The following is a 14,676-nucleotide window of genomic DNA, read 5'->3' on the forward strand; positions in this document are numbered from 1 at the left end:
CAGCTATCAGCCAAACACAACTCCTCTGCACTCCCAGAGATGTTGCTCCAACAAGCCCTCTTTCCCAAAATGATCTATTAAACAGAAAGTTTACGCTCACAGTTCAGAGCGTTAATGACTCGGAGCGTCGCTTCCCATGCACCCAATGTCCCCGGGGCGAGCCGAGCCTCTCCGAGAGCCTCACAAACGAACTTCTGTTTGAAACAGAAAAAAACGTGGGAGTGAGCAGTTTTCCTGAATTGACCCCGAGGTGACGGTAGAGAAATACGGCGCTATGAGGGTGGCGGGACAAGGACGGTTTACCTGACAGGACATTGAAAGAATAACGCTCACAGTGAACTTCACCCCGGCTGAGAACGGCCTGAGACATACACCGTTTTACACTCTTCTCCCACGTGGCACCATATGATGTTTGGAGCCAGCGGTGCAAACTATTGTACAGACAACTGAGCTACTATTTTCTGCAGGAGCAGAGCCTGAGGGCTGAACCAACACAAGACCAACTGAAAAACCAAAGTGAGAATTACTTTTACGTTTAAATCTAAGGCAACAAGCTTCCCTCATTACCTTGTGTCAACATTTCCTACTATACCCAAATAAAACGATATTTCTCTGCCTCGCTTTGTTGTGTATATTTTCAAGCTGCAAGCGACGCAATAAATCTCTCATCGAGTGTATATGAGAAGGTGGTTTAGTAGACTTCCAGGGTGGAGACGACCAGGGCGTCTTTCTGGGAGTTAGAGAGGAATATTTTTGGGTGAGAGGCCAATGAGTGGGGGAAGGGTCAATGATTGCTTCTAATGCTTTAGAAATAGAGTCAAAAAATTGATTTCCAGAATATAAATAATGTGCATCAATGCAGCAGCTTGCATCTGTCACACAGAGGAAAGACGTCAGAGGTTTAGTTTTAGACAGCCTGACCAGCCTGTCCAGTATATTCAATGAATGAGTTTAAGCTGGATAAGACGGTGACGGCCACAGATGTGATGCCACCACAGAATAAGAAGTGTTGGTTCCAGCTTCAGCTTCCAGATGATTTATATCTTTGTAAACTGAAGCTCTTTGAGTTTTGGACTGTTGGTCAGACAAACAAGATGTTTGAAGATGTTTGGGCCCTTTTTTATGACTTTTTGACGTTTCATAGAGTAAACAAGTCATCGTGAGAATAATCTGAAGATTAATAGATGATGAAAACAATCATTGGCTGCAGCTCTAACTGACGGAGGTGTTTCTTAAAGAACATTTAAAGCTGATCTGCTCTCTCTCTGTGGATAATCTGTGTAATTAAAACACCGTTTCAAGTCTCTCAGCTTCCGTATTTTATAACTGTACGCATAAACCAGCCTGTATGTACACTTTGAAGCTTCCTCTCTCGGCTTCTGTGGAGCCAGCAGCTGAAAAGCTATTGTACGGAGAACTGGGCTGCCATTTTGTGCGGGAGCGGAGCCTGAAGGCAGAGCTGACAGCAGAGGATAGGAATGAAGCTCCAGGTCCATACAGGAACACAATCAGAGCATTACGAAGCTACACAGCCTGCAGGCATGTCAACCTGCTTCACACATACACGTCTGCACGCACCACACACACACACACACACACACACACACACACACACACACAGGTGTGGCTTCTATACTGGGATCACACACTATGTCCATAAATGTCACCAGTTTGTTCATTTATAGACTTAAACTTGCTTTAACTTATGTTTTGTTTGCTTGTTTTCAGTAGAAACGAGTAGTGAACACAACACTTACATGTTGAACGTGTTAGCAAACGGTTGCTTATTTTCCACATCCGGCAGTTACGGAGCAACATTATCATTCATGTGGAGTCGTGTTTCTGTCCACCTGGTGAATGTGAGTCCAATATTCACTCTCATTGAGCTGTTTTTACTCTCTACCGACTCCTGAGGGAAATATCTGGCTGTTTGGTGCTGAGCAGGTAGTGTACAGTGGCTTTTTCTCTGAAAACAGCTGCCTGCTGCGGCTGAAAACGACGCTATGAGAGACGCTGAGAGTGAACCAAAACAGTGAAGTTACAGCCAGACACATAACCAACGAGCTGAAACTCACTATAAAGCTCCGTAAAGCCGAGAGGAGCTGCAGAGTCTCTGTAGGTTCATCACTACGAGCCACGATCAACACATTACACACTGACAGCTAAAAATATCGATTATAGCTGCTTTAAATATCAAATATATACTCAAATAATAAAAACATCAGGTGAGGACTCTTCTGCAGCTCTGATTCATATCAGCAGAGAGAGAAGTGATGTTTTTACTCTTTCTCCTAAAAGTAGAACCAAAACCGCATCACTCTGAGAGTTTCTGGCCAGTGAGGAGTGACTTCCTGCTCCGTGACTCTTGATAAATATGGCCCCCCGCTTCCATACAAAAGCTTTCAAACTCCGCCATGTAGACACTACAAAGATCCTTTCTTCCGTCTTTTCTCTGCGAGACTCTGAATTCACACCAAACTCGCCTGGAAACTTCCAGCACAAATGATTTTCTGTTCTTTCAGCCTTCCCTGGCTGCCTCGTCTATCTAATCTGCCCCGGAGCTGCTGCAGCCCTTTAGCTCCAGACTGCAGGCCTGATCAGGCTTCAGATCGTCCCATCCTCCTCCCCCCCACCACCTCCGCGGCCCGGGGCGGCCCGCTGTTATGAATACACGCTAGCAACGCAGCAGCTTTGTTTTCCTCTCTGGAAAAAAAAACAATAAATAAGCAGCCATACCTTTTCACCTGAGGCCAAGAGGAGACTGAGCTGCTCCAAAAAACCTGGTCAACATGTATTTACTGGAGCTCTGACAGACCTGAGCTGCTTAAAACAACATGCAGACATATTAAAACCTGACTAATGCAGCTTCATTACTGACTGCCAGGCAGCACATCGCTCACACATCCCAGAGTTCATCGCCCCCCCCCCAACAGAGGCTTAAACCACCCCCAAAATGTTGGATTTCTCCGCAGGGTCCCCCCCCCCCTCCTCTCCTCATCATCACTCTGCTGCCTTTGTCTGGGCCTGCTAGGGGGCGAGCCTCAGGCTGGATGTGTGTGTGTGTGTGTGTATGGGGGGGGGACAGAGAGAGCATTCGGGTGAGGGTGGGGTGAGCACGAGGCAAGCACCCATACTGCACTGCAGCCTGCCCCCCGGGCCACGATAACCCCCCCTCCAACCCGCCTCCAACACCCTGCCCCGAGCTCATTTCTGCAGAGCCCAAATCTATGGCTGCCCTCAAGGGTGGAGGGGAAGGGGGAGGGGGGGGGAGTCACACCCACAACAAGCCTCCAGGCCGGAGCTGACCCCCTTCACTCAACTGTGGTCACATTCACTCACTGGATTAGAGAGGAGGGAGTGTGTGTGTGTGTGTTGATGGAAAAGGTCAGGAGAGTTTGTCTTTCTCTGCAGTCATCCTCACTCAGGATCAGTGTTCAGTACAAGTTACTTAAAAATACAATTAGTTACTTGTTACTAAAGCTGAGCTGATATATCAGCTGATATCAGCTTAATGCAGATATGTGGTATCAGAGTATGTCGGCCGATAAGTAAGAAGAAATGTTAAACTGGATTTGAGCTCATTCAGAGTTTGTCCACCAGAGAGCGTTTAATTACACTGTAAAAATGTTGCACTTAATGTAAACACCTCCTGCTGGCCGTTTGGTACACTGACAACAGACTGTGTTTTATTTCCAGCTCTATATTTATATTCTGAGGCTCTACTGGATTATCTTTGCTTGATTTACAGTTTAAAAAAACTCTATTTATCTTTTAATGACCCTCAGCAGCCCCTCAGTTCAGCCTCTGTCTGAAACAGGCCGGTTTAGCTCCTGTCTCTTTAAGGCCCCGCCTCCCGATCAGCCCACTCTGTTCTGATTGGTCAGCTTCAGGAAGCTTCCTCCTGCTAAGGAGGCTACGTAAACAAATTATACTACTAAGATTACTCCAAATGGAAACTTCGCAAACACATCCACACATGTTCGAGCCCAAATCAGATCCCAAATATGCGAGTGGACAACTTTAGTAACTTAAGTTTTTCAATACCACGTGTTTAAAACGATACGACTGAAGTTAATTATACCCTCAGTAGTATCAAAAGTACTGAAGCTATAATAAATAAATAAATAAATAAACAGATCTACAATCAGATTTTCAACCTAAGGCTGCACAGATGAAACAACGGGGAAGAAAATCAACTGGTCCTCAACCTGTGGCTAGTGTTAGCCACGGGAATAATAATAAAGAAAAAAAAACTATTTTGTGTGCCTAGGATTTTTTTTCTTTTTGCTGTGGTATCGAGCATCATTTTTTATACTGGTATTGTATCAAATTTTCAAATTCTGGTATTGTGACAACCTTATTAGCAATAAAGGCTACAGAACAGACGACCATTAATGGACGTGTGATGAGTTGACGTCGTCTCGTCTGGAAAGTAAAACAACATTGCAAACGAAGCGTTCAGGACAGACTGAAGCATTTTAAATGAAAACATTCCTTTTGTTTGTGCATTTGATTTGTTTTCTTTCAGTGTGTTCAAAGTGTAACAGATTGTTTGTTTCATGGTGTCTATACATGTGTGTATGATTTGTCTGTGTGTGTGTATTTGCTGTATGTGTATATGTATACATACTGTATATACATACATGTTTCTATGTGAAGCACATTGAATCTCCCCTTGAATGTAAATGCTATGTAAATAAAGTTTGCTTTGCACACTACTAAACTGCTGTTTAATACTTGCTTGTGCTGTAATTCTACAGTTTTATAAGGTTTCTGTTGTGTTTCATTCTTATATATTATTTTAAGTGGTGCTCAAGATAAAAACTGCCACCGTTGATGTTCCATCGCTGACATTTTGAGTCTGAAAAAGCTTTAACCGCTCTCTCTGTGACCCTCCTCCATCCTGACACACCAGCAGATCATGTGACCGGTTACTTACACTACACTACACTGTTAATTTGATGTACCTCTGAGCCGGCTGTGGCGCCGCCCGGCGAGTCGAGCTTGCGTTTCTTTCGCGGCCCGATGGCAGCGAGGGCCGTGAGGTTGGCGTCTCGTTGCCGCATCTGAGCCAACTCCTGCTGCTGCATCTGTGAAGGAAATCAAAGAGAGAGGATGTCCTCAGAAATTAATACATATTTATCTTATTTATGTGATCAAAGTGTTGACCTTTTTATTGAATATTTACACGAAACTACACACACATTAGGATTAAAAAGGTACGGTGACATTCTGGCCGGTCCAGACTTGGTTTTAAGGTTAGGATCAGGTTTAGGTTTAGTTCAGGGTAAAGGGTTACGGTTTAGGCGTTTAGTTATGATGCATAATGTCAATGAGGGGCCTCACAAGTATGGAAGTACATACATATGTGTGTGTGTGTGTGTGCGGTTGACAGAGATCAGAGCAGACAGAAAACGTAATTCGAGGCAACATTTACATTCTCATTAACACACTGTAATGTTAATTAGAAGGGAAGGAGGGCACATGGTGTACACACACACACACACACACACACACACACACGCACGAGGACACTTTGAGGACACAGATGTACAGTAACACAGATAGATAGATAAATAAATAAATAAGGCTACAGCTAACAACTATTTTTCTCATCAATTAATCTGATTATTTTCTTGATTAATAAATTAATTGTTAAATCGATTAAATGTTAAAGCGCCCAGTGATTTCTTCAATTTGCTTGTTTTGTCTGTCTAACAGTATAAAACCTTCAGATATTCAATTATCTGTCATATGACAAAGAAAAACAGCAAATTATCACATTTGAGAATGTGGGAGAACATTTTTTTCTTACTGAAACGATTAATTATCAAATTAGCTGCTGATTTAGATCAAACACTCAGCAGCTCGTCACTGCGTACAGAGACAATCTGCATTTCTGCTTCTCGTTCACTCGTTACATCAAACATCAGAGTCGTCAACAGTAAATACAAAGAACACGACGACTCTGTTGTTGTTTCACGTGTGAAAACTGATTTTTTTTACATCCTCGTGGGTCTAATTTGCATAATCTACCTGGTTCCTCAGATGAGGTGGAAACACAAACAGGAACACACAACAGAGACTTTTAGTTCCTAGTTTAGTTCCTGAGATTAGTTCCAGGAACTGTTTGGTTTTATAGATGCTGCTCTGATCTCTTGGTGGAATTAAAGGAGCTGGGAGGAAGCCTGCAGACACATATTAGATCGCAAAAACGATTCTCAGTGCATTTTGAGGCGTCTGATCACATAATCATTAATATGCATAATGAAGAGTTAGACTAATTCACTGGACTGAGGTTACATGTGTGTTACTGCGGCTTGAGGCTGAAACCAACGTGGAAGCACTTTTAAGAGCCACCGACAGACATTAGAGGCTCCGACTGACTCCCATTCAACGTGTCAACTTCTCTCTAGAAATACAAAGGGCGTTATCGCACCTGCGCTTTTAAGTCCTGTTGAATCGGACTCTGGTTCTTTCCCCCCCCTTCTTCATTTGGGCAGGTCTGAACACAGTAATGGCACTCAGGTGTGGACCAAAACAACTGTACCGAGACCCTTTGAGGAGGTGGTCTGGGTCCAGTCCCAAACAAACTTCAGAGTGATTTGTTTGTGGTGGAAACGTGATCCTACTTTGATCCGACCGACTAGTAGGTATACTCTACTATATTAGCATACAGTTGCTAATAACTAGCCGAAGAATGAATCGAGATCCAGCCTGGATTAGCGCAATGTAGTAAATATATTATTATCTTAACCAGACTTGAACATTTTAGCAACTTGTTTGTACGTTTTATGTCATTTTATAAAACTTGTCATCTCTTCAGACTGTCCACACCACTCTGACATGCCTCCACTTGGCTCTCACTGCCCCCCCCCCCCATTCCCCTCAGGCCTCAGCAGAGAGACTTATGGGTAATGACCCCTGACCTCTGCTAGCCTCGGGGAACGCCTGAAGCCTCGGACAGACTCGATGCCCGGCTGTTGCCTCAAGGTGACACTGCGGCAGACAAAGAGTCCACACGGGGAGAGGTTTGTGTGTGTGTGTGAACCAGGTATTCCTCATGTTGCGGGGACATAAATCTGTTACACACTCACATTATGGTGAGTGCCTCCCTTTAGGGGACAAAAAGCAAGTCCCCATAACGTAAATCATTGGTTTAAGGTTAAGGTAAGTCTCCAGGAAATGAACATAAGTCAATGTGGAGGTGGAGGTGGAGGTGGGACAGTCAGTCAGCTTCATGTTATTATAAATGAGGCTTATATGGTTATTAAACTACATTAATAATATCAACAGTATAATATGGTATATTATTAATGGAATGTATATTAAATTAAAAACTCTCATAAGTTTCCATCCACCTGTTTTTATGCAAAGTTTGGAATGCAAACATGAAATATTTAACTGGAAATGCTTTGAATTTAAAGAATATAATAAACATCTGAGACACTGTTGATTTTTCATGTCAGGGAAAAGTATTGATAAAGAGAAGAAGTACACGAGGGCAAGAGAAACTTTTTCCCAGTAACTGATGACATTGTTGGACCTGAACTTTATATTCACTGTATGAACTGTACATTCACTGTATGAACTTTATATTCACTGTATGAACTGTATATTCACTGTATGAACTATATATTCACTGTATGAACTATATATTCACTGTATGAACTATATATTCACTGTATGAACTGTATATTCACTGTATGAACTATATATTCACTGTATGAACTGTACATTCACTGTATGAACTGTATATTCACTGTATGAACTATATATTCACTGTATGAACTATATATTCACTGTATGAACTGTATATTCACTGTATGAACTATATATTCACTGTATGAACTATATATTCACTGTATGAACTGTACATTCACTGTATGAACTGTATATTCACTGTATGAACTATATATTCACTGTATGAACTGTACATTCACTGTATGAACTATATATTCACTGTATGAACTGTATATTCACTGTATGAACTGTATATTCACTGTATGAACTGTATATTCACTGTATGAACTATATATTCACTGTATGAACTATATATTCACTGTATGAACTGTATATTCACTGTATGAACTATATATTCACTGTATGAACTATATATTCACTGTATGAACTGTACATTCACTGTATGAACTGTATATTCACTGTATGAACTGTATATTCACTGTATGAACTGTATATTCACTGTATGAACTGTATATTAACTGTATGAACTGTATATTCACTGTATGAACTATATATTCACTGTATGAACTGTATATTCACTGTATGAACTGTATATTCACTGTATATTCACTGTATGAACTATATATTCACTGTATGAACTATATATTCACTGTATGAACTATATATTCACTGTATGAACTGTACATTCACTGTATGAACTGTATATTCACTGTATGAACTGTATATTCACTGTATGAACTGTATATTCACTGTATGAACTATATATTCACTGTATGAACTGTATATTCACTGTATGAACTGTATATTCACTGTATGAACTGTATATTCACTGTATGAACTATATATTCACTGTATATTCACTGTATGAACTATATATTCACTGTATGAACTGTATATTCACTGTATATTCACTGTATGAACTATATATTCACTGTATGAACTATATATTCACTGTATATTCACTGTATGAACTATATATTCACTGTATGAACTGTATATTCACTGTATATTCACTGTATGAACTGTATATTCACTGTATGAACTGTATATTCACTGTATGAACTATATATTCACTGTATGAACTGTACATTCACTGTATGAACTGTATATTCACTGTATGAACTATATATTCACTGTATGAACTATATATTCACTGTATGAACTGTATATTCACTGTATGAACTATATATTCACTGTATGAACTATATATTCACTGTATGAACTGTACATTCACTGTATGAACTGTATATTCACTGTATGAACTATATATTCACTGTATGAACTGTACATTCACTGTATGAACTATATATTCACTGTATGAACTGTATATTCACTGTATGAACTGTATATTCACTGTATGAACTGTATATTCACTGTATGAACTATATATTCACTGTATGAACTATATATTCACTGTATGAACTGTATATTCACTGTATGAACTATATATTCACTGTATGAACTATATATTCACTGTATGAACTGTACATTCACTGTATGAACTGTATATTCACTGTATGAACTGTATATTCACTGTATGAACTGTATATTAACTGTATGAACTGTATATTAACTGTATGAACTGTATATTCACTGTATGAACTATATATTCACTGTATGAACTGTATATTCACTGTATGAACTGTATATTCACTGTATATTCACTGTATGAACTATATATTCACTGTATGAACTATATATTCACTGTATGAACTATATATTCACTGTATGAACTGTACATTCACTGTATGAACTGTATATTCACTGTATGAACTGTATATTCACTGTATGAACTGTATATTCACTGTATGAACTATATATTCACTGTATGAACTGTATATTCACTGTATGAACTGTATATTCACTGTATGAACTGTATATTCACTGTATGAACTATATATTCACTGTATATTCACTGTATGAACTATATATTCACTGTATGAACTGTATATTCACTGTATATTCACTGTATGAACTATATATTCACTGTATGAACTATATATTCACTGTATATTCACTGTATGAACTATATATTCACTGTATGAACTGTATATTCACTGTATATTCACTGTATGAACTGTATATTCACTGTATGAACTATATATTCACTGTATGAACTATATATTCACTGTATGAACTGTACATTCACTGTATGAACTGTATATTAACTGTATGAACTGTATATTCACTGTATGAACTGTATATTCACTGTATGAACTGTATATTCACTGTATGAACTGTATATTCACTGTATGAACTGTATATTCACTGTATGAACTATATATTCACTGTATGAACTGTATATTCACTGTATGAACTGTATATTCACTGTATGAACTATATATTCACTGTATGAACTATATATTCACTGTATATTCACTGTATGAACTATATATTCACTGTATGAACTATATATTCACTGTATATTCACTGTGTGAACTATATATTCACTGTATGAACTATATATTCACTGTATATTCACTGTGTGAACTGTATATTCACTGTATGGACTGTATATTCACTGTATGAAGTGTATATTCACTGTATATTCACTGTATGGACTGTATATTCACTGTATGGACTGTATATTCACTGTATGAAGTGTATATTCACTGTATGAAGTGTATATTCACTGTATGGACTGTATATGAAGACGTCATTAAAACACACATACCTCTTTAGCCTTCTGCTTCAGACGAGCCTGTTCAGGATCTTCTTGCCTGGCACGACTCTGGAAGTGAAACACACACAGAAGTTCAGATTACTGTTTTTAATCAGATAACATTTAAACACCAGACGCCTGCTCACAGCTCTTCTGTGCTAGACGAAGCTGACATGCTGCAAATATTTATCATTTCACAAGTTAAAAGTCATTAATTTATACAAATATAATACATACATAAACATAATATTTTGTGGATAATTTAACTAAAGTGAATAAAACTCCTCAATAAATAAACATCATGTTATTTGTCAAATTTGAATATTTAATTATTTTTATTAATAGGCATATCGGTTGTATTTGGGTCCATTTTCTACATATGAAAACTAGTCTAAATTATTTTTTCCCCTTAATTGCGAGTTAGAATGTGGCATTTCAGAATGAAGTGTTTAATTTCAGGCTATAATAAAGACATTTTTACACCGTTATAATGATGTTGGTAATGAGCAGCTGAATCTATGTGACAGGTTTAATTTTAATATGATGAGGGAATATTGTTCAGGAGAAACAGACATGTCACCTCCTCGGTGACGTCTCTGTTAAAGATCAAGGTAATTAGCTGAGTGTGTGTGTGTGTAGTGATGTGTGTAAAAGGTCATTTCTGTAATTATCTCTGCTTTCATGTGTCACTTCCTCCTCATGGGACACACACACACACACACACACACACACACACACACACACACACACACACACACACACACACACACACACACACACACACACACACACACAAACACACACACACACACACACACACACACACACACACACACACATTTAAGTGACTAGTGCAGAGCCCATTCAAAACACGCCTGTTTGTAATGGGTTGATTGTTTGGCCTCCGGTATTGCTGCTTGCAGCTTTCTCGAGAAATGCTCATCAAAACAACTTCACACCACTTCGTTGGGTCGTCAGCAATAAGCCCGCTAAGTTTGAAGTCGATTGGATGAACAGTTGTAGAGCAAATCAAAGGACGGACAGACAGACACAGAGTTCTTTAGCTGCTGTATGTTGCAGCTATGTGTCTGTGCGGCCGCCATATTGGAGAGGTCAAGATTCACTCATAAACAAATGCAGCACAAGTATTTATGCTGGTATTTGTGGCTGCCATATTAAAGATGTCCACTGTTTTTTTTTTAATGATATCTTTAACATTTCTCATTCAAACAACTTCACATGACACTTCTTTTGGTCCCCAGTAACGCACCCGCCAAGTGTGAAGTATATCGGATGAACGGTTCTCGAGATATGTGAAGGACATACATACATACAGCCAGACTGAGAGTCCTTGCTTCATAGTTAAATAATCTCAAAGATTTTCAAATAAATGTCTGTTAAGTCTATTTATCGCCGAATGAGGTAACACAATGGTGATTGAGCCTTTGGCCCGCTGATGAAAGCCCTGGCATTTACAGTGTTATGTGTATCACGAACTGGGTGTCTGTGGTGACATTCCCGGGAAAAATCACAAATGACAAGTTTATTGTAATTTACTTATACAGCACACATTTTCTGTAGTCTAACCATTTTATTTTTATTATTTTATCACTTGTTTATTTATCAATTGCACCACAACAAGACCTCATTTACTGTGAACTGCAGTGATAAAACAAACAAGGAAACAACAACTTTTGAATGTGTGTGAACATAAAATCCAGATCAACATTACTTTAAAATCTATTTTCTCTTTTTAAAAACCTGCGAAAAAACTTTCTGATGAAAACAAAACAAAAAAAAAACCTCCAAACAAAACAGAAATGCACCCTAAACTTCTTTTTTCCCAACAAAGCTGAGGAAACTGTGTGTATACATTTGTGTGAATATACATAAATATAAATATATATATATATATATAAATATACAGACATATTTAAATATATGAGTGTGTGTGTTTGTACCTTGGCAGCCTTAAGCAGCATCTCTCTCTCTTGCTCGTCTTTTCTCTGCTTCTCCATCCGCTCCAATTGCTCGAAGAAACGAAGCTGAGAACGAACGTCTGACGTCTGTTCATGATGCTCTTCATCCTGGTGGAGGAAGGAGGAGGAGGAGGAAGAGGAGAAGGAGGAGGAGGAGGCGGTTAATATGAGAGATAAATATGAGGGTGAAGAGAGAAGTAGGTAAGAGAGAAAACGAGGACAGGAAATGAAGGAGCGGAAAAGAAACAAAAAGGGTGTGTGAAAATGATAAAAATTATGAAAGTAAAACAGATAAATAGAGATGTTTTATATTAAAACAATAATAATAATAATAATAATAATAATAATAATAATAATAATAATAATAATAATAATACAGATATGGACCATAAAATGAATAAATGGAAGATTAATCAGCAACAATTTTGGCTAAAATTTCACTGTCAAATGTGACCATTTGATGCTTTTCTTTGTCATATATGAAAATAAACTAATATTACTAAAATATTTTAGGGTTTTTGAATGTGTTAACTTAGGTTTTGGGAAATTGTGATGTATTTTTCACTTCTGATTCACAATTAATCAAGAAAAGATTAATTAAGATGAGCTCACAAAATTTAGTGTCACATTCATATTTTAAATCAGTGTTGATGAATGTGAACATTTTCTAATTAACGTTTCACATTCTGCGAATGTTTTGACAGATAGAAATTCAGTCGACATGTTTGTCAGACCTTCAGCATAAACAACAGTCAACAGTCTGGACACCTTCCCGTTCCCTTGAGTGAGAGAAGTGTCCGAACTTTTGACTGGTTCTGTATTTTGCAGAAAGGCGTTTACAGAACGATTGTGTTCAACAGTAACTGCTGAGTCCTTGTACCATCTTTGCCTTCAAAAAGGTTTAGAGAAGTTAACGACCAATGATGAATTTACATAACTGCTTTCTGTTTATACAGTCTATAACATTATAGGGGTGTGCTGGCATCAAATTTTTTAGGCAATCAATTATTAAAAATATCATAGCAACTGCTAAGAGTTAGTAAAATGACTTCACATTGTGATCAGCTTGGATTTAATAGAACAAACTGAACTATAAATCACAGCTCTGTTGGCTGTTTTGGAGCTGAATATTTTACTGGTTTCTGTTCATGCTGACATATGATAGCTGCATTCACTCAGACTCTACATCTTGTTTATTGTTTGGTTTATCTTCATATATATTTATTTATGCATTGTTGCTACTGTTTGTTCTATCAGTTTCAATGCAAAACTGTATTTCACTGAACTGGAACTTTATGTGTGCAATGAAAATACACCTGAATCTCATTTCTGGAGGCAAAATCTCTCCAAAATGAAAAGTATTCTCTTACAGATCCCTTTCAGACATGTATTAAAACACATAAAAATACTCTGCTTGGAACAATAGTGTGTGTCTGATATGTTTTTTCCACAAAAAAAAATATGATTACCACTTTAAAATCCTTAAAATAACATCTACTCCTTCTCTCTCATTAAATATCCAGAATCTACAAATATGTAAATATTGTTCATTTCTCCTACTGCAGTTTCTCAGATGTGATGATTTAATGCTTTCCTGTGTTATACATGATGGTAAACTGAATATCTTTAGGTTTTGGACTGTTGTTCGGACAAAACAAGGCATTTAAACATGTAACCACTGTATCTGGGGAATTATAACTGGCACTATTTTCTGACATTTTACAGACAAAACAATTTATTGATTGAGAAAACAATCCACAGATTAATAGATAATGAAAATAATCATTAGTTGCAACCATGAATCAGTGAGTGTGTATGTGTGTGTTTGTTCTTGCCTTTCCCCCGTCTGTGCGGTGCTGAGCGACCGCTGAAACCTTCTCCAGCAGCGAGCGGAGTCTGGACTGGGTGGCGTGAGAGATGAAGTTCACCACCTCCAGCGGCACCTCGGTCACACCGAGCTTCTTAGCTGCAGACGAGAGAAGAAACAAGAAGAGTCAGAGGAAACATTTCCACCTGTGAAAACAACTGAACTCTTCTTGTTTTGAGGCGGATGTTTCCTCTGCAGCACCTGTCGGGCTCTACTTTTTGTCCTTGACTTTGACTAATTTTAGACTCTCTGTGTTCTGTTACTAAAAACGGGCACGAGTGCTTGAAGGGGATTTAGTCTGCTCTCAGTCAAGAGTTGAACGAACATTAACCAGGGTTTTCTGCCGTGAGCGAGTTTAAAAATAACTGACAGAGGCAGCAGAACAAATCTCCACTTAAACATGACAGATGATCAGATGCTGCTGAACGTCGTTTAATTTCTCCTCCACAATCAAACTGAATCTC

The 14,676-nt window shown here is 38.4% G+C and overlaps 1 protein-coding gene across 1 annotated transcript in view; it reads right to left on the minus strand.

The window, feature by feature from the left end:
• Positions 1-14,676, minus strand: part of LOC122985321 (transcription initiation factor TFIID subunit 4-like) — a 34,977-nt gene that overhangs the window by 4,022 nt on the left and 16,279 nt on the right. Inside the window, exons 11-14 of the mRNA XM_044355891.1 lie at positions 14,181-14,311; positions 12,328-12,453; positions 10,379-10,435; positions 4,968-5,090 (exon numbers count right to left, since the gene is read on the minus strand). Of these exons, the coding sequence (XP_044211826.1) occupies positions 4,968-5,090; positions 10,379-10,435; positions 12,328-12,453; positions 14,181-14,311 (437 nt within the window). The remainder of the gene's footprint in view (positions 1-4,967; positions 5,091-10,378; positions 10,436-12,327; positions 12,454-14,180; positions 14,312-14,676) is intronic.

The sequence above is a fragment of the Thunnus albacares genome, chromosome 7 (assembly GCF_914725855.1).
Source record: "Thunnus albacares chromosome 7, fThuAlb1.1, whole genome shotgun sequence".
Lineage (NCBI taxonomy): Eukaryota > Metazoa > Chordata > Actinopteri > Scombriformes > Scombridae > Thunnus > Thunnus albacares.